This window comes from Centropristis striata, chromosome 14 (genome assembly GCF_030273125.1).
Source record: "Centropristis striata isolate RG_2023a ecotype Rhode Island chromosome 14, C.striata_1.0, whole genome shotgun sequence".
In the NCBI taxonomy this organism is placed as follows: domain Eukaryota; kingdom Metazoa; phylum Chordata; class Actinopteri; order Perciformes; family Serranidae; genus Centropristis; species Centropristis striata.
The window spans coordinates 2,947,671-2,973,491 of record NC_081530.1 but is presented as its reverse complement, the minus strand read 5'-3'; the positions used below and the strand labels follow the sequence as shown (position 1 = coordinate 2,973,491).

At 39.2% G+C, this 25,821-nt stretch overlaps 2 protein-coding genes across 3 annotated transcripts in view; one reads left to right on the top strand and one right to left on the bottom strand.

Moving 5' to 3' along the window:
• Positions 1–680: 680 nt before the first annotated feature.
• On the top strand, positions 681–12,751 carry yars1 (tyrosyl-tRNA synthetase 1). 2 transcript variants are annotated; one of them, XM_059349557.1, is made up of 14 exons: positions 681–817; positions 2,241–2,310; positions 2,952–3,098; positions 3,190–3,365; positions 4,181–4,310; positions 4,998–5,078; positions 6,093–6,185; positions 6,915–7,050; positions 7,144–7,229; positions 7,860–7,995; positions 8,950–9,056; positions 9,150–9,343; positions 10,009–10,150; positions 11,415–12,751. In XM_059349557.1, exons 2-14 carry the CDS (start codon positions 2,254–2,256, stop codon positions 11,523–11,525), a joined length of 1,596 nt encoding a protein of 531 aa, XP_059205540.1. In that variant the 5' UTR covers positions 681–817; positions 2,241–2,253; the 3' UTR covers positions 11,526–12,751. The 2 variants fall into 2 exon arrangements, with proteins under 2 accessions (XP_059205540.1, XP_059205541.1); XM_059349558.1 differs by having other exon boundaries at positions 739–817; positions 2,244–2,310.
• A 135-nt stretch (positions 12,752–12,886) lies between these two features.
• Positions 12,887–25,821, bottom strand: part of nhsl3 (NHS like 3) — a 67,366-nt gene continuing 54,431 nt past the window's right edge. Inside the window, exons 3-10 of the mRNA XM_059349547.1 lie at positions 21,299–21,457; positions 20,181–20,224; positions 19,921–20,065; positions 18,965–19,072; positions 18,702–18,862; positions 18,413–18,610; positions 14,876–18,314; positions 12,887–13,972 (exon numbers count right to left, since the gene is read on the bottom strand). Coding sequence (XP_059205530.1) covers positions 13,932–13,972; positions 14,876–18,314; positions 18,413–18,610; positions 18,702–18,862; positions 18,965–19,072; positions 19,921–20,065; positions 20,181–20,224; positions 21,299–21,457 — 4,295 coding nt within the window. The 3' untranslated portion in view covers positions 12,887–13,931. The remainder of the gene's footprint in view (positions 13,973–14,875; positions 18,315–18,412; positions 18,611–18,701; positions 18,863–18,964; positions 19,073–19,920; positions 20,066–20,180; positions 20,225–21,298; positions 21,458–25,821) is intronic.

The window sequence follows — 25,821 nt, the reverse complement described above, 5'->3', positions numbered from 1 at the left end:
CCTCTTTAAAAAAAATAAACTAGGATCAGCTGGAAAATGCATACACAAAGCTCAAACAATTGTTATGTTATCAATTGCCTATCTTACATTTAGAGTACTCTGCCTACAGATCTAAAGGCGGCCCAACAACAGTTTTTTTCCCGAGAGAATATCAATCAATCAATCAATCAATCACATTTTTATTCAAGACTCAGGGTCCATAGGAGACAGATATTAAAAACAGGAACAATACAAATAAATAAATTACACAGCAGACAAAAATATGACAGAAACCAAAAAATACAAAAAAGATGATCTTCAGACCGACCAAAATAAAGAGAAGAAGAAGAGTACTTTATTAATCCCACAATGGGGAAATTCAATCTCTGCATTTAACCCATCCTTTTTTTACACACAAGTGAACACACCATGCAAGGAGCAGTGGGCAGCATATTACTGCGCCCGGGGAGCTGTGCAGGGGGGTTACGTGCCTTGCTCAAGGGCACTTCAGTCCTAGACCTGTCAGTACCGGGATTCGAACCGGCGACTCTCCAGTTGCAAGCCCGATTCCTAACCTCTAGGCCACAGACTGCCCTAAACTGTTATATGTCAGTTGTTCTACTTTTTAAAAGCAGATAATAACACATTTACTGCCCATAGACTGTAGGTTTTGACTGCATCCTAATCATAGGCAGTGCAGTCTGCACTCGATTGCTTTCCCCTGGAGTTGCCTGTGAGTCGATCGCGGAGCAGAAGCTAGCGCTGATGCAACACACTGACAGGTCCACTCACCCGGCTCCACTCTCCCACGTCTCACTGTAAGAAGAGAGCTTTTGAGGTGAGTCAGCAGCTTGTATAGTATGGTTTTATGGTAGTCTGATATTTCATGTGATGAACTAGAAATGGGGATACTAAATGAGGTGTAGTTTTAACTCGAAACACCATCGGAGCTAGTTAACATTAGCTGCACATGGTTCAGTTGCGAGCTAGCCAGTTAGCCTTAGCTAGCTAGCTGGCTTTTTCATTCATTATCAGCGTGACGTTAAAGGTGAGCTGGCCAGCCGGATAACAGGCATTTTATCTTTAAAGTTCACTGAACGGCCTTCTCTGACTTAACGTGATAGAATAAACAAAGCTAATGTTAGCCAGTAGCTCCCCGCTTTGTGCTGCCTAGATACTGAAAGCCCCAAATCAGTTTTATGTCACGTTATCTTTCTCAGTGCTTAACTCACCCAGATTTAAATGCCCACAACTAACTGCTGTGGTCATGTGGTAAATATAGGAATAAGTCGAAATACAGGTGATTTGTTTAATAAAAATGTCCAAATGTAGAGAGAGATTGTTGCTTCTTGCGGCCGCCCACTAAGGCACAGTTTGGTGAAAGGAGATCTTTTGGGAAACAGCCAAATCAATTCAGCGTTTGGATTCATATAAAACGATTATGCTGCTATTAACGGATCTATGCAGATCTGTGCAATAAGTCACATCTGGTCACAGCTGTTTAGAGCTACTCCCTATTATAGGCAGCCCAACACACAGCATATGATAATGTGGGTCAATATATTTGCACTACTACAGAAGTTTGCACTGATATTTCTTTATTTGCACAGATTTTCTATTTCTATTGTCCTTGTTATGTATATCTATACTATCTTATTTGTTGTATATTCATTCTATGTTAATTCTGCTTACCTATTACTACCGGTCAAAAGTTTTAGAACACCCCAAATTTTCCATTTTTTATTGAAATTCAAGCAGTTCAAGTCAAATGAACAGCTTGAAAGGGTACAAAGGTAAGTGGTGAACTGCCAGAGGTAAATAAAAAAAGGTAAGCTTAACCAAAACTGAAAGATAATGTACATTTCAGAATTATACAAGTAGGCCTTTTTCAGGGAACAAGAAATGGGTTAACAACTTAACTCTATGGAGTCTTGGGCTATTTTGTCCATTTTTGAATTCTTTTCATGTCTTTGTAAGTCATTTTGTGTCTTTTGGTGTCTTTTTTTGTAATTTTGTGTCTTTTTTTAGTCCTTTAGTTCAACATAAAATGTGATTTTGAATCTTTTTTTTATTTTCAAAACACTATCATGCTCAATAAAGAATTTTAAATGTTGCAAATGTGCATTAATTTCAGAGTACACTGAGACATTAAACTGCATCATTTTCAATTAAATTCTGGAAAAGTTGGTGTGTTCTAAAACTTTTGACCAGTAGTGTATATATTACTTTGTCTTATGCTGCTGTTTTATGTTTCTTGTCAGGAGGCTCTGCACCATGGCAGATCAGCTCAGTCCGGATGAAAAGTTCCACCTCATAACAAGGAACCTCCAGGTGGGACATGCAACAAAACATAAACTCACTGTAGGAGCTGAATGTGTTTGGTTGAGTTTTGATGTGTGGTGTAATTCACTCAACGTATGTGTGGGGTACCTGGGGAGCTCAGGTGCATATAGGTGTGATTGTTCACCCTCTTTGGGCAGGGTTTGTTGTTTTTTCTTTGTTTACATGGCACAGCAATAAACGCACTGTGTTGTGGAACAGCGTGAACATTTATTCAATGTGGTTTGAGAGCATCAGCCAAGGCGAGGCGTGTCAATCAGGTTATTCTGGGACTCAAATACCTCAGTAGCTCCAGTATTAGACTCCTTTAATACTCACAGTGAATGATAACTTAATAACAATAACTTAATATCCAGCTGCCATAAGACTGTACAACACCAACACAACCTGAACATTTTTGCATAACTCTGCACATTTCTCCACTTAAATTTGCGCTAAGTTGTATATAGTATATTATTACTATTATTATTATTGTATATTTGTATATTGTTAATATGTCTTTTCTTAGATTGTTTATTTTTTATCTTAATTGTGTGAAACTTTGCGGCTGTAACAAAGAAATTTCCCCACTGTGGGATTAATAAAGTCAAATCTGAATCTGAAATATTACATCTTGAATGTGTGTATTGCAGGAGACCCTTGGAGAGGAGAAGCTGAAGCAGGTTCTTCAGGAGAGAGAGCTGAAGGTGTACTGGGGCACAGCGACCACCGGTAAACCCCACGTAGCGTACTTCGTCCCCATGTCCAAGATCGCAGACTTCCTCAAGGCTGGATGTGAGGTGGGCAGATCTCGTTGACAATCAGCTATATCAGGGTTCTGCTCACCAGAAGCTTCATGTTTCTGATTCTTCTTCTTCTTCTCTTCTTCAGGTCACTATTCTGTTTGCAGACTTGCACGCCTTCCTCGACAACATGAAGGCCCCCTGGGAGCTGCTGGAGCTCAGGGTGAAGTACTATGAACAGGTCATCAAAGCCATGCTGGAGAGCATCGGTGTGCCTCTGGATAAACTCAAGTTTGTCAAAGGAACTGACTTCCAGCTCAGCAGGTCAGTTGTGCTGACAGTACCGGAGTCTTATTATGTATTTATTTATTTCATCTTAACCCTCTGTGGTACACATTATGATGCCAGTTAGGAAAAAAATATTTGGAGTGTTTTTTGTCTTAAAAAAGACTAAATAAACATAATCTGGAAAAAAAATTCAGAAGTTTTTGGAGTTTGTTGCCCGTAGGCAACATTGTACCATAACGGTGCAGTGAAAAAAATAGTTTTTAAGTTAATTTTAACATAATTCATTTAATAAACATGTAAAAGATTCAGTAGCTTCAACAGGGAACAAGACATAACATTTTAAATTTAAAAACATTATAAAAGGAACTTTTTGAACCGGTTTCTTGTCTGAATGTTGCCTGTAGGAAACATTGAACCATTGAACCAACGACCCAATAAAATGAATGTCTTCAACAGTCTAAGTGTATGAAACTATCAAAATTGAAGGTTTACTCAACTATCAGTAGGAATATATTTTATTCCAGATGGAAAAGGGAAGGAAATGACGTTTGAGTGTTGTTTTTTTTTGTGGCTCAAAATGGCGAAACTGTCTCCTTTGGAAAACTCTGCAAAGAAGTGTTTCAATATGGCCTCCTGGAGGTCACGTGACAAATTAAAGCATTGCTATTGGTTCCCTATACTCTTCCCTCTTTTTTAAAGTATCGCATCACTCAAAAACATGCATTGTAGAAATTTGACAGGCCAAAAATGGGTATGTTGCCTGAGGGCAACACCGTACCACAGAGGGTTAAATTCTCCAAGACAGTGTTTGTAGCTGCAGATGTAATCATGCTTTAGCTCTGTATTTTCAGAGAGTACACTCTGGATGTGTACCGTCTGTCCTCCATGGTGACGGAGCATGACGCTAAGAAGGCTGGAGCAGAGGTGGTGAAACAGGTGGAGCACCCCCTGCTGAGTGGTCTGCTCTACCCCGGACTGCAGGTAATAACACTGTTCTAGAGGGAGGAGTAGCTGCTGAGCACATCACACTGCTGATAAGAGTTATTACTGTAATTACAGCAACACATCCTCAAAGAATTGATTTCAAAATATGGTTTATGAAGCCCTAAATGGTCTAGGGCCAAAATATATTACCGATCTGCTGATACGTTATGAGCCGTCCAGAGCCCTGAGGTGGTCTGGGACAGGTCTACTTACAGTCCCCAGAGTTATATTATATATATATATATATATATTTGGACTAAACAAGGAGAAGCAGCGTTTAGTTTTTATGCACCAAATCTCTGGAACAAACTCCCAGAGAACTTGAGGTCTGCTGCAACTCTCAGCTCTTTTAAATCAAGTCTGAAGACTTTTCTGTTTCCATTTTAACCTGTAATTTTTATTCATTCGCTTTTAAATGTTTTATTCATTCACTTTTTTTTTTCTTTTTTTTATTCACTTTTAAATGTCTTCTAATGTGTTTTATGTATTTTAATCTTGCCCCTGTAAAGCACTTTGAATGGCCCTGTGTCCGAATTGTGCTATATAAATAAACTTGCCTTGCAACATGTGGGGATTAAAAAAATAAGCTGTTTTTAAACCAGAACAGTCACTGGATATGATCCAGATATGAGTTCATCCTCACATCTTGAACTTGTGTTGTAAAAGTGATTTGTCTTTACTCAGGCTCTGGATGAGGAGTACCTCAAGGTGGACGCTCAGTTTGGAGGAGTCGACCAGAGGAAGATCTTCACTCTGGCAGAGAAGGTACCAGCCACTTTAAGTCTTTTTACTTTTATTTTCACCCCTCCCTCTCTCCTGCCGACATTAGCGGCCTCATACCACTTCTCTTATTTTCACCACATACTCCTTAGCCCTTATTGATGATTCATTTAGGAGTAGCTATGAGTTGGACTTTCGGTTATGGAGTCGCAGTAACTTGGCTCGTCGCTAACTTCCTGAAAAATACTTAAAATTCTACTGAGGCTCGGACAATATTCTCAGTTTTGGATGTGGAAAAGTGTATTTTGTCACTATGCCACCGAAAAATTCTCAAGCTATGAGTTTATTGATGGCACATTGTTAATTTAGTAACCTATTTTACATTTTAATTCATTCACTCTAGGTGCGTTAACCCTCTGAATCCCACAGTTTGCTGGCATGTTTATTTTAAAAAAATAGCCAAAATTGCATGATTCCCAGAAAAATAATCAAATCAAAGCCTAAAATAGTAATATTTAATATTGTTTTCACAGAGCAGAGAGGAGACTAATAATAATAGTGGTTATGAGCTCCATCTTTTCCAATATTGGTAACACTTGTGGGCACATTGTTGTATATATAGATTCCATCTTATTCCTGTTTTTGTTAAATACATTATTATATATTAAGATTAATGGCATAATAACTGCATTATACTGCACAAAAGACATTTTTTTAATTCTACTTCTAGCCGTGCTTGTGCTGTTTGGATAGAGGTGCAGCACTTGTAAATTGCATTGAAAAACAAGGCCACAGTGAGTAAATATTACATTACATTACATGTCATTTAGCAGACGCTTTTGTCCAAAGCGACTTACAATAAGTGATATTATATGATAAAACATGCTCTGAAACTGCTTGGAATTCGGAGGGTTAACTTTCAGGTCTTACAAAAAAAAAGTTGTTTATAGAACTGATGAACTATAAATGTCATGGCAGGGTGATCCTATGAAACGGCTTTCAAAATAAGAGCTCTATAAAAATAATAAAGTGTAACTGGAGCCTCTCATCTGTCTGCAGTACTTGCCTTCTCTTGGATACGCCAAGCGCTCCCATCTGATGAACCCCATGGTCCCAGGACTCACAGGGGCCAAGATGAGCTCCTCAGAGGAGGTATGTAACAAAAAAATCCATAATTCTTTTTTTTTTATACATGTGATCATATATACAGCTGATCAGGGATTTCAGGTGTTTAAAAGTGGACTTAATGTTTCAGTGCTTTTCTGGTTTAAAAATGCCTTCTTGGTAAATGTCTGCCAATAATACCTAATAAATAAAATGTTTTTTTCTGGGTTTTAGACATCAGATATCAGATATATATATATATATATATATATATATATATATATATATATATAGAGAGAGAGAGATTTATATATATATATAGATTTATATGTATATATATATATAAATCAATATGTACTGTAAGACATAGGAAGCTGGTTTGAATTCGGGGCCTGCACAAATTGAATGAGATATTGTGTTTAGGTGTCAAGAAAGAAAGTAAAAGAAGCTGCATTTTTTAATACACTTACATTTTATTTATAGAAGTAATAACTGTACATAATTCTTCATAATCATCAATATTTTTGACCAGAGTCAGTATAATTCACTCACCATGATTTTGCTGGGGGAGAGCATTTTGTGCAAATAGTGATGAGTTGGATTTTCCTCCAAAAAGGGCCAAAGTTTTAGATACAGAACATTTAATAAAAACACCAACTCTCACTAAGTCTACTCCAGTGTATCTATCATCCAGGGCCAGTCATCACATGTGAGCCAGCTCATAATTTTTTTTTTTATACATGTGATCAGTCACAACATTATTTCTTTTGGCCGTAGGAGTCAAAGATTGATCTGCTGGACTCTGCGGCAGACGTGAAGAAGAAGCTGAAGAAGGCTTTCTGTGAGCCAGGAAACATCCAGAACAATGGAGTCCTCTCCTTTGTCAAACATGTTGTCTTCCCTCTGCGTGGAGGTACAGAACTCCCTGCTGGTGTCTCGACTTCTGACTTCTCCTCTATTTAATTTGAGTACAAATGAGTTGATAATTGTGATTATTACGTTTCAGAATTCTGCATCAAAAGAGACCCCAAGTGGGGTGGAGACAAAATCTACACTGTGTTTGAAGAGGTGGAGAAGGACTTTGCTGAGGAGGTAAAGTATAGAAACACAGGTTTATTGGAAGAATAAAAAAATAGTAAAGTACACTACTGGTCAAAAGTTTTAGAACACCCCAATTTTTCCAGTTTTTTATTGAAATTCAAGCAGTTCAAGTCAAATGAACAGCTTGAAAGGGTACAAAGGTAAGTGGTGAACTGCCAGAGGTAAATAAAAAAAGGTAAGCTTAACCAAACTGAAAAATAATGTACATTTCAGAATTATAGTAGGCCTTTTTTTCAGGGAACAAGAAATGGGTTAACAACTTAACTCTATGGAGTCTTGGGCTATTTTGTCCATTTTTGAATTCTTCTCATGTCTTTGTAAGTCTTTTGGTGTCTTTTTTTGTCATTTTGTGTCTTTTTTTAGTCCTTTAGTCCAACATAAAATGTGATTCTGAATCTTTTTTTTTATTTTCAAAACGCTATCATGCTCAATAAAGAATTTTAAATGTTGCAAATGTGCATTTATTTCAGAGTACACTGAGACATTAAACTGCATCATTTTCAATTATATTCTGGAAAAGTTGGTGTGTTCTAAAACTTTTGACCAGTAGTGTATCTCTGCTTCAAAGTTTCATTTCCCCTCGTGCTCTGATCTAACCACTAGTAATCTGACTTTTTATAGCACATCCATCCAGGAGACCTGAAGGCCTCAGTGGAGGTTTCACTAAACCAGCTGCTGGAGCCAATCAGAAAGAAGTTTGAGATGCCTGAGCTCCGCAAACTGACCAACACCGCCTACCCCGACCCCTCGAAGACAAGTCAGTGTCTTACCCATCATCCCTCTCTATTAATGTGACTAGTTCTGCATGAATTTGGTTGGATCATAGACTGTATATAAATAATGGACGTAGTCACCGTGACATCACCCATTGGTTTGTGGCCCGTTGGAAGCCTCGAGTTCAGCGTTACACTCGTCGCCATCTTGTTTCCGATACAGGAAGCAGACCATATTTGGACTGTGGAGCAGGAGAGGGATCTGATCACTGACTACAGCCTCTCTACACCTCAACCTGACTGAGAGAAGCTGCTGCTAATTCATGTTAGCATTAACTGGAGCATTAACTGGGATGTTAGTTTTGGCTAGCAAAAAAACAAAAACAAAATGTATCTTTCTGACCTCAGAAAACTGAGCAGCGACTCCTTGGAGTGTCTGTTAGTCCAACCAAACACTGAACAAGACATTTAATGAACAAAACATTCAAATAAACTGTCATTAAGTGAAAATACAGTGAAAGGGTCAAAGTTATGAGACCAAACCGCTAAACGTCCTCTTTTCTATCTATATAACGTTATATATAACTTTATTGACACGTTGCCGTGGATACGCATTGTTCTGCTTCTCTCCTGGTGACGGCTCGCCTTGTCAGTGACCTGTCAATCAAAGCTAGCCCCGCCCCAAATCATACGATTCTTTATCTTCTATTTTCTTCTAAATGGGGCCATTATTAGAACTATTGACATCAAACTGTCTTGAAGATGACTTTTTACTAGTGATTGAGACCATAGTGTTGTCCTGAAAAAATGTTCTGAGGTAATAAATCAAGTGAGAAGTTATGAAATTTTGCACTGAAATTAATGGGCAGATTTTTTTTGCAGCCAAACATAGCACCCCCTGCTGGAAAATTTCGGTAGATTGCAGGCTTAAGGCACTTCCTGGTTGGCCTCCATGCTCAGACACGGAGAGACTTAACATCATTTGTGTGTGTGATCAGAAACAGGAAAGGGTGCCAAGGCAGGAGGAGGAGGTGGAGGAGAGGATGATGAGCTGGTCCCCTCCAGAGTGGACATCAGGGTGGGCAAGGTCATCAGTGTGGAGAAGGTAGGACGCCATGATGGTCACTTGGTGCTGTATGATCCTCCTTGCAGCCCTCTTCCTCTGTGTTCACCTGTTCCTTTGCGTTCCCGCCCCCAGCACCCAGACGCTGACTCGCTGTACCTGGAGAAGATCGACGTGGGCGAGGCGGAGCCGAGGACGGTGGTGAGCGGGCTGGTGGCGTTCGTCTCTCAGGAGGAGCTGCAGGACAGGATGGTGTTGGTGCTGTGCAATCTGAAACCCCAGAAGATGCGAGGGATCGAGTCCCAAGCCATGCTGCTGTGTGCCTCCATGTGAGTGTTCGCTCTGTTTTTGCACAAACGAAACAAACCGAACTGCCCTACAAAGCAAAAAGGCAGTCACTACGCAGAGTGCAGAACTGAGAAAAATGACTTTAAAGGTATTCTGTAATCCAGCCGTTTAGTTACTGTACAAACGATTACCATTTTTCTCCAAAACGACACACATTTGAGATAAGATGTTTTGTCACATAACAATTTTAAATCTCTTCTTTAAACCCACCTCTTCTCGTTGGCTTTTAACACCACGTAGAGTGTTGATTTTATTTTGATGTTATGATTTTTTGTTTTTATTGTATTCATGCATATTTTATTTTGTGCGGGCAGTATATTTTAAATTTTATTTTATTTATTTTTATCCCATTTTTAATTTATTTTATCTTATTGCATCTTACTGTTCTATTGTTTACTACATCTCTTTGTATTGTGTTATGTATTTATTGTTTGTGCAGCACTTTGGAAACCTTGTGTTTGCTAAAATTGTGCTATATAAATAAAGGGGATTGGATTGGATTGGAAAGGATGCCTTGAAAGTCATGAAAATGATACCTCATTTTTGACCAAATATGCAGTTACTGCCTTTTTGCTTTGTAGGGCAGCGTACATCCCTCAGCTTTATTTATTTATTTTAAAATCCACTCTGATTGGTTGATTTCTAGTGAAGGGGAGCCCAGGAGGGTGGAGCCTCTGGACCCTCCAGAGGGATCGTCGCCAGGAGAACGGGTCTTTGTCGAGGGATACGAGACGGGGAAACCAGACGAGAGACTCAACCCCAAGAAGAAGGTGTGGGAGAAAGTGCAGGTATGTTTCAGCCACTAATTAAAATAATGTCTACAAATTACTGTTTTATTCTTGAAAATCCAACTTATTTCAAATATTGACCATATACAGTCATGGAAATAATTATTAGACCACCCCATTTCCTTCAATTTCTTGTTCATAATGCCTGCCATAACCAAAATCATTATCAAGAAAACCATGGAAAATGGCTAGATGTAAACGCTAATGAGCTATTTTTGTTGTTATCATTATTTTTGTCCAAACAAATGTTTAGTTGTAGCAGACATTAAAATGAACAATATATGAGAGAAAACAAGGGTGGTCTCATATTTTTTTCAATTCAATTCAATTCAATTGGCTTTATTGGCATGACGTAACAATGTATATATTGCCAAAGCAAGCATCAGAAAAAAAGATAACAAGAAAAGGAAAGCAATATTTACAATAAATTATTATAATTCTGTTATTCATTTTAAAAGAAAAGAAAAACTAATAACAATAAAAGAAAGCAATATTTACAATCAACATATAATTTATACAATCTAACTGTCCCAGCAAAAAAAAAAGAAAAAAGAAAAACAATATCATAATAATCATAATCATAATCATATTTTTTTCCACGACTGTATATTTATTATAGTTAGTATCATTTTTCTATAATGGATAATTGGCAAATTGGAATAAAATTCCTATCTATAATTGACTGTATATTTATTATAGTTAGTATCATTTTTCTATAATGGATAATTGGCAAATTGGAATAAAATTCATATCTATAATTGACTGTATATTTATTATAGTTAGTATAATTTTTCTATAATGGATAATTGGCAAATTGGAATAAAATTCATATCTATAATTGACTGTATATTTATTATAGTTAGTATCATTTTTCTATAATGGATAATTGGCTAATTGGAATAAAATTAATATCTATAATTGACTGTATATTTATTATAGTTAGTATCATTTTTCTATGATGGATAATTGGCAAATTGGAATAAAATTCCTATCTATAATTGACTGTATATTTATTATAGTTAGTATCATTTTTCTATAATGGATAATTGGCAAATTGTAATAAAATTCATATCTATAATTGACTGTATATTTATTATAGTTAGTATCATTTTTCTATAATGGATAATTGGCAAATTGGAATAAAATTCATATCTATAATTTACTGTATATTTATAATAGTAAGTATCATTTTTCTATAATGGATAATTGGCAAATTGGAATAAAATTCATATCTATAATTGACTGTTTATGTGTTATTTTTCAGGTGGACCTGAAGATCTCAGACGAGTGCGGAGCTCAGTGGAAAGACAAGCAGCTGATGACTAAACTGGGACAGATCACATGTAAGACACTGAAAGGAGGAAACATCAGTTAGATACATTACATTCATCACTGAAGCTGCTCCTGCCGGCCACATAAAAACAAGAATACCTTCATCATGTTCGATGTTCAACGGTCAAACTTCAGCTGGATGTTTTCTGGGAGGATGATGGGACATTGATGCCAAAAGTCTCAGATGCTTCTGACTGGCTGCAACATATTATTATTATTATCTTGCTCTGACTTCATTAGAAAGTGTACAACAAAAATGCAACTAATCAACATATGATTCATCACCGTTTCTCTCGTTTACCTGGTGTTGTATGTTGTTCTTAACACACTTAAATATACAACAGTTTCTACAAAAGAGACATACTGCGACTCAGATAATGAAGGATTATTTTATTGGATGTTGCAGTGCTGGGTCGGTTGTTCCTGGAAGTAGCTGATAAGGATCTCAGGTGTTTAAAAAGGGACTTAAGGGGACTTAATGTGCTTTTCTGGTTTAAAAATGCCTTCTTGGTAAATGTCTGCCAATAATACCTAATAAATAAAATGTTTTTTCTGGGTTTTAGACATCACATATACACTACTGGTCAAAAGTTTTAGAACACACCAACTTTTCCAGAATTTAATTGAAAATGATGCAGTTTTTGTCTCAGTGTACTCTGAAATTAATGCACATTTGCAACATTTAAAATTCTTTATTGAGCATGATAGTGTTTTGAAAATAAAAAAAAGATTCAAAATCACATTTTATGTTGAACTAAAGGACTAAAAAAAGACACAAAATGACAAAAAAAGACACCAAAAGACTTAAAAAAGACACAAAATGACTTACAAAGACATGAAAAGAATTCAAAAATGGACAAAATAGCCCAAGACTCCATAGAGTTAAGTTGTTAACCCATTTCTTGTTCCCTGAAAAAGGCCTACTTGTATAATTCTGAAATGTACATTATTTTTCAGTTTTGGTTAAGCTTACCTTTTTTTATTTACCTCTGGCAGTTCACCACTTACCTTTGTACCCTTTCAAGCTGTTCATTTGACTTCAACTGCTTGATTTTCAATAAAAAACTGGAAAAATTGGGGTGTTCTAAAATTTTTGACCGGTAGTGTATATAAAAAAAAATCAATATGTACTATAAGACATAGGACGGTTGCATTGGGGGAAGTGTACATAAATCAGTGTCTGAACATTTGCTGTCATATTATCAAATGATGCATCATCTCTAATATGAAATAAAAGCTGGTTTGAATTCTGAGGTCTGCACAAATTGATTGAGATATTTATTGTGTTTAGGTGTCAAGAAAGAAAGTAAAAGAAGCTGCATTTTTTAATACACTTAAATTTTATTTATAGAAGTAATAACTGTACATAATTCTTTATAATCATCAATATTTTTGACCAGAGTCAGTATAATTCACTCACCATGATTTTGCTGGGGGAGAGCATTTTGTGCAAATAGTGATGAGTTGGATTTTCCTCCAAAAAGGGCCAAAGTTTTAGATACAGAACATTTAATAAAAACACCGACTCTCACTAAGTCTACTCCAGTGTATCGATCATCCAGGGCCAGTCATCACATCCATAGCCCTCAGAGTGGTTTGCCAGATGAAATAGATTCTTAAATATTTCATATTTGGTAGGAAAAGGTGACTGACAGTGCTACAAGTGGAAACAACCACACATAAATAAATAGGATGCTCGTGTTACTGTTTCTCTAAAAGGTTCCCCAGAATGTGTTGACCTTAACTTAACCCAGGATTGTGTAGAAGAAGCATCTAATTGACATTCTAGCAGATGCGCTCCTGTGTTGAGTCTTGTGTAGCTTTACAAAAGTGCCTCTTAATTGACAAAATATCTCATTATTCTGAGTATGCAGCATCCCTTTTTCTATTCCAGATATTTCTACCCACTAGGTGAAAAGCAGGGCTGAAACTGAGTGACTATTTGTTTTTACTCAGATCTGCATGGTGATAAAATGCTGATAATGCAACATCAGCTCTTTTTGACACCTGCTTAAGTTGCCATGAAAATGTCTTATATTACAACAAGAAAAAAAGACCTAACAGATAGTAAACCTCTGTACAGAAATGCTTTGTCAAGACAAATCTTTTTTTCCTCTGTGCTGCAGTGACCACTACCTACTTCTACCTCTGGGAGGCGATCTCACACAAGCCAAATATTTACAGTTCAGCCAACGTACTCTATTTCATCCTGAGGGGCCTTAATAAGAGATAAACTATAGCTTAGAAAAATACTCCACAATAAAGCTATCATAAGAAATTGGGAGCGACACATTTTTTTTGCATAAATATGAAGGAAGGCCATTACAGGCTAAGGCTTTTTTGGAGAAGACTTCTCACATAACACTCTGATAGTTGAGTTAAACGTCTCTCTGTGGGTTGTCCGTTTGACTTGCTTGTTCCTCTGGCATCCGTCTGGTTCAACTCTCTTTCAAAACAGTGTTTCAATTGTGTCCGCTGTCACTCTTGTAGCTGTAGGGGGAACACAAGAGGAGGTTAGACATGATGGCATCGCCATAATACAGTTACAGGACCACACGTAATGAGTATTCTCTACTAATCTAATTCAGCCACTGAGACATGATCATGAGCTTCAGGTTAAAAGCTGACTGGAGCACATGTTTGCACATTTGACTGGAAAAAAAGCTGAAGGCCAGCCTGCAGCACTTGTATTGTGTTTGTGCAGAAAGGGGCTGGTGTTGTCTCTTGAACGTATGCTGTTTAAGCCAATGTCAAACTGCTTAGCTGTTCAGGATCATGGTAATGCTACAATTTGCATTCTGCTTTCTCATGACAAGACAGTGGCACGTGAGTTATCGATTTCTGTCAGCACTGAGTCTGCTTTAATGCCTTCACACACTCAGCAGCAGTGCACTATACACACACTTTCATAACAGATGTTCAGACATGTTCCAGATACCGATTATGACACCTGAATTGGTGTATCAGCCAATACAGTGGATCAATTAAGATACCTGTGCGTTTAAAAAAACTAAAAACAATATATACGTTTATACCTTTTTTTTTTTAATCAACAGCCGCGTACTACTAACACTAATTGAATGTGACATGATTGATCTCATTGTATGCCCTGGCTTTGTAAAATATGAACAAATACATACATGAATGCCATAGACTTTCTTTTATTATCTAATTTGACACTCATAACTGAAAAATAAGCCATCTTGCTTCTTTCTCATCTCTGTGAAAGTTGCACAGTACTGATTGGGCAGGTCGTTTGGATCAGGTAGCAAGTGAGGTGATGTGCTGTTGTTTCTGTGTAGCATAAATTAGTTGATCAATCATGTGATAACCTGACATTGGACCAGTGCATCGATCGAAAATCATGGATATAAATAACGTTGCAGTTCTTACTTGTAGTCTCTGGATGTGTTATTCCACTCATATGCTGCACTCCTCCTATTGCTCCATTTCCGTCTACACTGAAGTCCATCTTTGCTGAACAAGCAGGAAGATTCTGAGGACTGACGCTTCCCTGCGCTGGTTTCTTTGCAACTGGTGGAGGAACTTTATCCAACTTCACCCCACCATTAGAGAAAGCCTTCGATTGGTCAGACACCTGCATGAGCTCGGCCGCCAAGCTTTGCTTCAGACTTGCCTGAGCTTCAGGGGAGGAGGCGGCTGCAGTCTCTATGACGACCTTTTTTGTGCTCCTGGAGAAGATAAAGCTGGCGGTAGAGGCTGGGGACTTGTGCATGTCACATCCCTCAGGAGATTTCAAATACAGACCCCCTTGTTCACCCACAGAGCTGTAAGGAGAAGCTCTCACACCCAGTCGGGAGGGAAGGCCATCTCTTGAAGACATGGCTGCGGTTTTCATACGTATGGCTTCCTGTAAGCGCATGGAAGGTGTATTCACTGTCACAGAGGATGTCTTTACTGTCTGAGGGGGAGATTTTAGTGATAGAGACTTGCGGATGGGCTTCTGTGGAGTGCTTTGAGGTCCTGGGATTGACACGGGGCAATTCTCCTCAACTGAAGCTCCTTGGATTGTTGACTTGTCCTCCGATGGAGCTTTCACCTGGTCTTCAGTCATGTTGACTGATCGGAGACGAACCATCTGAAGCAGGGAGGGGGTGACCAGAGGTATGTTAGCATCCTCTTTGGGAATGGGTGCACTTTTGTGGCGAGAAAGGAGCTCCTTGCTCCTGGCGTCACGGTTTTGCACACTTGGCTGCCTTCTGAAATTAACCCCATGGGTTAAATTATCTGCTGGTAAAGGGGGTGCTACTGGGACAGTTATTTGAGGAAGTGCGCTGACGGGCAGCTCGGAGGAGGACTGATCTTCAATTTTCAGAGAGTCTCTCTTCAGGAGCATGCTGGGAGGAACTAAAACAGAGACTGGTACTGGGCTCTCTACTCTTGTAATGGGTGGCAAAGGAGGTGCCTCCACTGGCGGAGGTGGAACACTGTCCGAAACAATCCTGTCATCTGTGTTTGCTTTTGAAACTACGACAACCTCTGTTTTAGTGTTGGATACTGTTTGTGGAACAGCAAGAGACAAAACTGTCCCTGGGACAGATGTCCCAGCTTCACTCAAATCCTCAATCACCTCTCCGACTTCCTCTGTGGGTCTCTTTGAGGCGTCCGGCTCTGTGATAGACCTGTCCATCACATTTGGCACACTGTCTGTCACAAAGGGAGGAGGAGGTGGAGGAAAGTCAACCTCATCACCTCCATCAAACACAGAGTCCCCTTCCATAGGAGGCGGAGGAGGGGGCCAGCAAGAGTCTACAACGTGGGTCTCCTCCTGTACCCTCTGTAGCTCTTCTGATGGCATGGACACTGATGAAGGAGGTGTCTTTCTTGATGGAGGAGGTGTAGGGTGGTATGCAGGGGGAGGGGTCGGAGGTGGCGAGGACTTACTAATTTTAGGAACTTCTACAGAAAGCGTCTGCATGGATGTGACCTCACTTTTGTCTATCTCATTGTCATTGTTATCAACTAAAATGATAACCCCGCTCTGTGAGGAGGCTGTAAGGTTCTCAACAGGTAAATTAACTTCTGTTGTGGCATTGCTACTTGTTTCCTTTTGCTGTCTGTCCACTGACTGTTCTGTTGAGGCCAGTTCCTCTCTGTGAGGTACTGTCATGGGTTTCTTCATGACAGGAGGAGGATCTTTCTTTGGAGTCTCAGGGTTCTTCACTACAAGGGGACTACACTGCTCTGGTTTCTGAACGTCTGCACTTGCTTCTATCCTCTCTTGTTCGGAACTTGGACTTTCCCTGTTCTCCATCTCCTTCTGAACACATTCAGGACCTGTTCCTGACAAAATCTCAGGCTCTGCTTTGCTTTCAGACAATCCTGGGACAGATTCATCTTCCGTTGATTGTTTTTCAACTAAAACTTGCATGTCATTGCTGTCTTCAGTCTGAGTTCCTGCTTGTTTAACTGTGCAGTCTTGCTTCTGGGTTACTGTGCTGACATTAGGGCAAGGCCCACACAGGAGCTGAAAGGTGCGTCTGTTGTGAACCCAAGTCTCTGGGGGAGGTGGACATGGCGCTTTGACTTTGGGAGGTGGCGGGATGTTCAACAACTCTCTGACTTGAACTGCCAAAGTCGAAGAATTACTATTCGGAGTGGGATCTTTTGCGGCAACAGTGGGTGGAGATCCCCGTGGAAGCAGACTGGAGCTACATGTGGAAACATCTGGATTGACAAGCTCTGATGTACCAGACGATAAAGAGGTCAGAGAGGAGGAAGGAGAAGCTGCTGAGGACGAGGGCCGGGACACTGATCTCTCTGGTTTGACAGGTTTCTTCTTGTGTTTGTCAGGGGAGGTTGGGGTGATCCCTTTTGGGGAGAGTGTTGGAGTGCCACTCTGACTGGAGTAGCCACTCGAAGGGGACATGGTCCGTTCAAATTTACCCCCTTCCGAGGGAGTTTTTTGTGGGGAGGAGCTGCTGGATTCTGGCTGAGGTGTTGATCCTCCTGCCTCAGTGGAAGAGGCCTGTGTGGGGCTCAAAGAACTGGAGGAAGCATCTAGACAGCTGGACCCAGTGGAGTTTGATACAGGGGTGGGGATGTTACTGGTGTCTGCACTGACTGATTTGATCTCATCCTTTCCTACAGTATTTTCTGTCGTATTTGCCACATCTTTGGACACAGAGTCATTGAGCTCCACCAGAACCCTGCAGTTGCTCCTGATCTTATTACCATGCAGAGAGTTTGTTCTCCGTGGAGGTGCCGGAGGTTGCTTGGTCTTCATAACCGACAGACGATTGAAATTCCGTCTGGTCTTTGCATCGTCCCCAGCAGACCCTGAAACATCACCCTCAGATCCTTGGCATGAAACAGCATTTTCCCTTTTACTGCTGGAGCTGCTAATCATGCTAACTGAGCTACGGAGACTGACGAGGTCTTGGTCTCCACTGGACTCTTCTGTCTTGTGTTCCTGCCCATTCAGACCCCCTCTCTGTGAACTACCACTACGTGTGCTCCCTTTAGAAGATACTGGGGAGGAGTTAGACATGATGGTCTTTGAAGACTGTGACTCGCTCCAGTTTGACCCTGACGCTGACATGGGCATCAGTGTGGAGTCGTTTTGGGAATTGTCAGTCTGGGAGCCATCTCCATCGGATCTTTTGGACAACAAAGGGCTGACTGATAAGTCTCCGGATGTAAGGCTGCTTTTGCTGACAGTGCGGACACTACCGCCATGGTTCACACTGCTGCCACGCGCCCGGCTGCTGCTGCGGTCAATCTCTATGACTTCAACCGAGGATGGCAAGACCGCATTAGGGATGATTGTAGACAAGTAGGTGGCTTGAGGAGATATGGACATCACAGGACCCTAGCCAAAAAAAAACAACAGAAATATAAATTTCACAAATGTCAACACAAAGCTTGAATTTTAAAGCCATCTCCTTAACTAACTTATTTCATTCTAACCTGCGGTTCCTGGAGGAAGCCTAACATCATTGAAGGACAAAAGGAGGAGGAAGTGATCATTCCAGGTACCGCAAGGGACTTGGGTCTTAGATTGGGAGTGGGACCAAGATAGGAGCCAAATCCCTGGTGGTTAAAGGGCTGCTCGTTTTGGTACATAGCCTGGATGTGCTTCCTCAGCAGCTGTTCGTCCCTGGAGGCCTGCTTTGAAGAGGGCACCATTCTTAAATTATTATTAAAAAAAACACAAATCCTGTAATGTGTATAAAAACGATTGTAAGGAACCTTTTACCTCCAGCTCTGAAAGGTGCACCCTCGCTCCCTCCTTATTCGCTACTGGAGTCCCTCCATCCACCGTAGGAATGATAACAACACCTGATTGGCTGTTACTGAGCTGTCCGTCATGGTCAGGGGTAGAAACAAGCTGCTGGAAGGTGGAGCTTCTGTGCAATGCTGGGAAGAGGGCAGATGACTGTCAATAACAAGTTTACCAACAAGGACACATGATGTCTGCATAATAGCCTAGACATACTTCAGACTTGCTAAATGACATACCAAGCTCTTTTTGGACCTGATTGGGAATACCCATGATGGTGGTCCTCCTGCTCCTCTTCCTGCTCTTATCTAGTCTTTTCACTGGATTCAGAGGCTTGAATGTAGAACCTGAGGGATGGAGAAAACCTGGCTTATAACTGCAACCAAATTTGAGGAAATTTTCAGTTTAGTTTCTTTATTTGTCAGTAGGATTATGGGAAATCTACTGGCTTGATTTTCATTAGAAGAAGGGTAGAGCATAGGCCAAGGAAGAACCCATAAAACTTGGAACGGATCTGAATCATGGGGTTGATTCACAAAAGATTTTTCACTTTTGTTAACATTGCGAGATAGGCCGTGGCCTTGATGGCGGTGTGGGCACTCAAAGTGCCCTTCTCATTTTTGCAATAAAAAGCTATCATGGTACAGGAGAAGAAATATGTGAATTAATATGAGCTGTACACTATAAAGCATTGAAACAGAGTAAAGTATGGGGAGCTGACTTTCCAGAGGATCAAAAAAGGTTGTCTGAATTATGGACTAGAATACCAATCACACTTTCTTTGTGCACACTTGCACACACACACACACACACACACACACACACACACAACGGCACACTTTGCCTTACAGCTGTGATATGCAGAGGCAGACGCAGTGCTGTCTTCAGATGCTTAGAACTTTTGAGTAATGGAGTAAAAAGGCTTCGGCTGTGTGTCTGTGTGTGTGTCAAGTTGCTTTTCCTTTGATTTCACACCATAACTGCAAAGGCACCAAGCAGCTGGGAATGAGACGTGCATGCTAAATAAGTACACGCTTAAACCTCGGGAACAAAGCTCAAACTGCTTTCACAAACACAAGCACTATGATTAGCTCCTATTTCCTTGAGATGATCGAGATATGGATGCTTCCTTTCAAAGTCTCGCTTTAAACACACACACACAAACACACACACAGCTGTGAATTTTGCTGTTTACCCTGGCGGGTGAGCACAGGCCTGGTCGACACTGCTGCAGAGGTGACTGTGGTATCAGTACTCCCGGTGGTGGATCTCGACTCCGGAGAGCCACGTCCTCCGTCCTTGGAGCTGATATCCTGCTCCGGACGCAGAGTGTCTGTGGACTGCAGGGGGATACACACACACACATACATGCACACACAGTTTCAGTTAGGTGGTATTCTTTGTGTGTAGGAAGTGAAGGAAAAATGATACACAGATCTTTTTTCGGGAACTTACAGCAACGCTTTCATTGTCAGGAAAGTTCACTCCATTTGTGTGTTCTGTGGGAGCCAAAGAGACAAGAATCAAACACTGAAGCTGAATACACCCAAACTCCACCTATAATCATATTTATACAGAATATATGATCAGTGAAGCAATCACAGATCAAAGGGTGGGTAAACTTTAATATTTCAGCAGGTCACCTTTAATCCGGAAGAGTGCCACTGACCAACAAAAATTGGTAACGCTTTATATTAAGGTCCTTGTAATAACCATTAATTAACAAGTAATAAGGCATTGTTCTCGCTTTAGATCCCTTTAGCTGCAAAAAGCATAGTTAACTGTTAACAAGTGCATAGTTAACTTATAATAGATGAGCAATAAAGTATATTTTAATATCAATAAGTATACAAAAGATTAATAAAGGCATGGCAAAGACATAATGGGTGGGTTATGGGTGTTTGTAATGCTATTTTGAAGAATTATAAGATACTCATGAGGCTTTTGTTAATGTTCTTATTATACATCTCTTATAGCCTGCTATTAGCTGTATTATAATGCCATTATTAACACTTATATAGGCTTATAAACACACAGTAATGTTAATAAGCATCTTGTAAGGACTTCCAAGGGCCTTATTACTTGTTAATTAATGGTTATTACAAGGACCTTAACATAAAGCGTTACCAATATTGTGAGTTTTTTGGGGGGGACGTTTTTTTAATTTATTTTTTTATTTTGTATAAATCACTAGGCCTGTCATGATAACCCACCCAGATATTTTAATTTTAAGACCATTTAATAATACTGATATATTAAATATTAAAAATGGCATAATAATGCAATTACACCCCTTCAAAAAGCAGCAATCAACCTGCCTGAGCCCAACCCACAGTAATATTCTGACACTGATGGCAGATGGGAGGACAGAAGCAGCGCCACCAGAAATGAGCAAAATGTGTCTCAGCATTTTTTGTTCTTAAATGCTTAAAGTAAATATATGGACATTACCTCGATAAGTTTTGCAAAATTGATATTTTATTTATTGTGACAGGCCTATAAAACAAATGTTTGTGAGTTAGTGTCTACCGTATGAAGTAACATGTTTTCATATTCATAGTGCTGCATCTGACCTTCCTGCTGCAGTATCTTGAGTCCCTCCTGGGCCTCGGTGTGCAGGTCCTCCAGGTACTGTGGCCTGCTGCCCTCAATGAAAACATTCTCCTGGTAGTGCTGGGAGGTCCTGTAGTGGACGGTCAACCTCTTGTGGTCTTCATTCCCTTTCGGGCCAGCTGTTAGGGAAAGCACAAAAGATGACAAATGCTATTATGATAATAAACTTCTTATGGTTTTTGTCCTAGAGCGTGTTTTTCCGAGAATGTCATGTTTTTTCACTGGAAAAGGGCTGGAATGGAATGAGTATGTTGTTCAGAAATGGGATTCAAAGGCAGCTTGTTACACTTCCCTCCGTGTATTTACCATTTGGCAATTTTTGGACCAAAGACACATATTGATTCTGACACACACCAGCGTTTCCACACTGCAAAAAAGCCAACTTGTATTTTTTGGCCTAAAACAGTGATTTAAGTTGGTAAAACTTGGAAATATAAATTATGGACATTTAGGGCAATAATGTAAGTTAGCACAACAAAGGAAGCCAGTTGTCTGCTCAAAAACAAGTTGGTGAGTTGTTGTTACTTATATCTTTAAGTTGGGGTTCAAAACAAGGGACAATAGTTCTGATAACTCTTATTTCTTTGTTGTGAAATGTGGGAAAGCGGTGAAATTCTGTCATTAGCGAAAGCTAGCGGCTAACTGATGCTAGCGGCGCTGCTTGTTACAGCTACAAGAGTAGCCATTAGCGTATCAATGCTAACTCAAAATTGTGGTTGCAACATTAGCTGACATTTCATAGCGGCGTTACAATCGTGTCAATTCAGCACATTGCAGAAGTTAGCAGAAGTAAGGATTAAAAGTTAATACAATGTAAGATTGTAAGTTAGTACAATTTACAGTTGAGTTGACAAAAATATGAATTCAGAGTTGAGCAAACTCAAAAACAAAACTTAAAATATTTAGTTCAATTGTCCAACTTAAAATTTTAGTTTGTTGCCTTGAAATTTTGAGTTCACCCAACTATTCTTTTTTTGCAGTGCACTGACTGAGAAGTCTGTCAACACTTCCTCATCCTCTTAAACATCCTTACATGTACAAACAGGATCAACACGTGTCCATTTGCCAAAACATTTATCAGCTTTACAGTGAACCCTCTACACCTCAACCTGTCGTGAGTGAGTTTATCTGCACACTCTTGACGCAGCACACTCGTCAAATCTCCTCAGCCGAGCAGTTTGGCCGGCAGACGTCCCAGCCTGACCGGCTCTCTACTGTAACCTATTGCCCTGCTAATCTCCTGCAGCATCTCTCTTCCTCAGTAGTCCATGGAGGATTAGATAATCTGGATTGACTGCATGTAAAGATGCCTCTGGACCCCCTGCTGGGCGACCTCCTGCGTGGGAACTGGACCAGGCTCTCCCTCCAGGAGGCTTTACACAGTGACACAGGACAACAGAAAACAGTGGGGACCGAGCAAAAAAATGAACATTTGAAAATAAATTAAATTACTACTTGGACTGCAGTCAATATAGGGAAAGCTAGCATCTTAACCTAATTAAGCAGGATAAAATATACCAAACTAGAGTGTTCAAGAGAAACTTGCACAAACAATAATATTTAGGGATTTAAAAGATGGATTCATAGATTACCAATATGGCGGTGGTTATAGTGATTTTTTTTGTGGATTGACTGCAAAGGGACTCAGAAGGCTCTCAAACAAATAAATGAATGAATTAATATACTTTTTACATACAATGTATTACATTATCAACAAATGAAAAAAAAAATACTACAAGAGAATATATAAACATAAAATAAAAAGCTTAAAAATACCAGAAATGTATGTACAGTATCAGTTTATTGCTGAGCCTTCTTATTGACCCCAAGCACTGTTAAACACATTATGTTTTATAAAAACAAGTTTCATATTGGAAAACATACCACAAACCAAATCAGATAGTAATAAATAAATAAAAACACATCTCTGTGATAGGTCAATATTGGCCAACCAATAAATCCTTCAGAAAAAGCAGTATTGCAAATAATGAGGGGAAGCTAAGAGTTTATGATGAAAATGTATATAAATTAAAAGCATGTCTAGAAAAATGATAGAATAATATTTTTATTTGTGTGTATGTTTTGGTCTATTATTCGTCTATTGCTTGTTTGGCTGTATAAGTTAAATGAGTTGTATATTGTCTGTTATTAGCTAATCAAAGGTCGACCCGAGGTGTCCTCTTTCCCTCCTTTGTCCCTCTCAACACTGTGGCTCTCAGTCTCACCTGGTAAGGTAACACTGTGTGAGTGTGGATGTACATACTGTACATGTTTGTGTGTGTAAGATAACACACACACACACCTGCCCCGCTCCTCCTGCATTCATTCACACAGGTGAAGCAGCCCAGACACAATGCCCTCTCCTGTGTGTGGCTGTGGGAAAAAACCTGGTTCTGTCTGATGCAATCCAAGAAACAGAGACAAAGTTTGTTACTAAACGGCCCCAGCAGAGTGCGTTTTACATCTAAAGCATGGGTCTCAAACTCGTGGCCCGCGGGCCAATTGTGGCCCTCCTGATGATATTTTGTGGCCCCCACCTTGATATGAAAGTTTAATGTGAGTTTTATATGAATGGCACTTTACCGTGTTGTGCGTGGAAGGTCCCTGTAATTACTTTTTTTGGTAATTTTGTGTCTTTTTTGGTAATTTTGTGTCTTTTTTTATATAATTGTGTCTTTTTTTAATCATTTTGTATCTTTTCTAGTAATTTTGTGTCTTTTTTTGGTCATTTTGTGTCTTTTTTTGTCATTTTGTGTCTTTTTTAATAATTTTGTTTCATTTTTAATAATTCGTTTTTTTCTGACATTTTGTCCTTTTTTTAAATTTTGTGTCTTTTTTGGTCATTTTGTGTCTTTTTTGGTCATTTTGTGTCCTTTTTTTTTTTAATTTTGTGTCTTTTTTGGTCACTTTGTGTCTTTTTTTTGTTCATTTTGTGTCTTTTTTTGGTCATTTTGATACTGCCTTCAGCGGCCCCCAGGTAATTTGAGTTTGAGACCCCTGATCTAAAGTGTTGTGCTTTAACCAGCAGTTGTGATTAATTGGAGCAGCAGCCCTTCATGAGATCCCGCCAGACCCCTGCTGGAGCTTTAAGGCTTTTGGTTGATTTAGATGATCCCCAAAAAAGTCAGTTAAGCCCTTCATCTCATTAGAGAGGACCCCCATACTGCCTGCAACACTAAACCTCGTATGCCAGTTTGTGTGTTTGTGTGTGAGACAGAGACAATAAGCAGCGCACACAAAAGCAGCAATTATCATCAACTCTTTCCACTAAACATTTAATACCTCCAACACCAAGAACAAACATACTCAAATGCACAGTTATCTATCGTTCAATAATGTCATGGAGCTCTTTGCCTCCTCACATCTCCAGCACACAAAACAAATTGTCATTCAAAAAATTACTTAAGACGCACTTGATGCCGCCCACCAATTGAATGATTACTAATATGTTGCGATTTATTTTGTTTTCTTATTTTATTTATTTTTCTCTGCTATATCTGTAGCCGGATGATTCTTCCTTTTAAATGTTCTTTAATGAAATGATAAATTATAAGTGTAAACAGCTGATATGGACACTATAGACATCTGAATTAATGATTTTTGCAGTATAACATTTGTCGGGTAAATATGAATGTAGAATTTTTAACAGTATTGCATGTATGTATTAATTGAGTTTGTTATTGTTTTTCTTGTATGTACTGTTTTTGTTTATGTTGTTTGTATGTCATGTTCTATGTCTTTTTAGGGACCCCAGGAAGACTAGCAGTCGCCAAGGCGTCAGCTAATGGGGATCCATTCAATAAACAAATAAACAATAATGTACCTCAACCTCAACTTTGCAACACTTTGCAACTTTTTGGGGCATATTAGCTATTTGAAAAAAGGTCAGCTTAACTCCAGAACCTCAATCAAAGCAAAGTTAAGGAGCATTACTGTCATATAAATCAGCATTTGTGTCAGCAGCCTGAAGTCACAGCTACAACCTGCCACATTCCTCCACGTGAGTCACAGCACACTGTAAAAAAAATCTGTTTAATTTACGGTAAAATACCGGCAGCTGCGATTGCCAGAACTACACCGTAAAAAATACAGAGTGGCTTTTCTACTGTAAATTTAAGTGTAAATATCAGCAAAAACTGTAATTTAGATGGTCCCTTAAAGTCCCTTTATTTTTAGGGTAATTGTGTCCTTGAGACAATATGGTATTTCTCCATTAATTTTACATGATTTTTTTATATATATTTACAGTAAAACTGTGTGTTTTCAAAAGTTTTTCAAAAGTTTTGCACTATTCCTTGATTTACGGTAATTAAAAGTGTCTATCATGGTGATATTACATTTTTTATTTTACACCCTATTTCTGATGAATTTGACAGAGTTTTACTGTAATTTCTACAAATATTTTTTACAGTGCACTTACCCTTCTTCTTGAAGACAGACAGCAGAGAGTGGATGCTCTTCCTCAAGTAGACCACCATGACTA

Excerpts from the sequence above, each read along its gene's own strand:
- yars1 (XM_059349557.1), top strand. The coding sequence starts at position 2,254 with ATGGCAGATCAGCTCAGTCCGGATGAAAAGTTCCACCTCATAACAAGG. Across the intron at positions 2,311-2,951 it reads TCATAACAAGGAACCTCCAG|GAGACCCTTGGAGAGGAGAA; the intron begins GTGGGACATGCA and ends TGTGTATTGCAG. Across the intron at positions 4,311-4,997 it reads TGCTCTACCCCGGACTGCAG|GCTCTGGATGAGGAGTACCT; the intron begins GTAATAACACTG and ends GTCTTTACTCAG.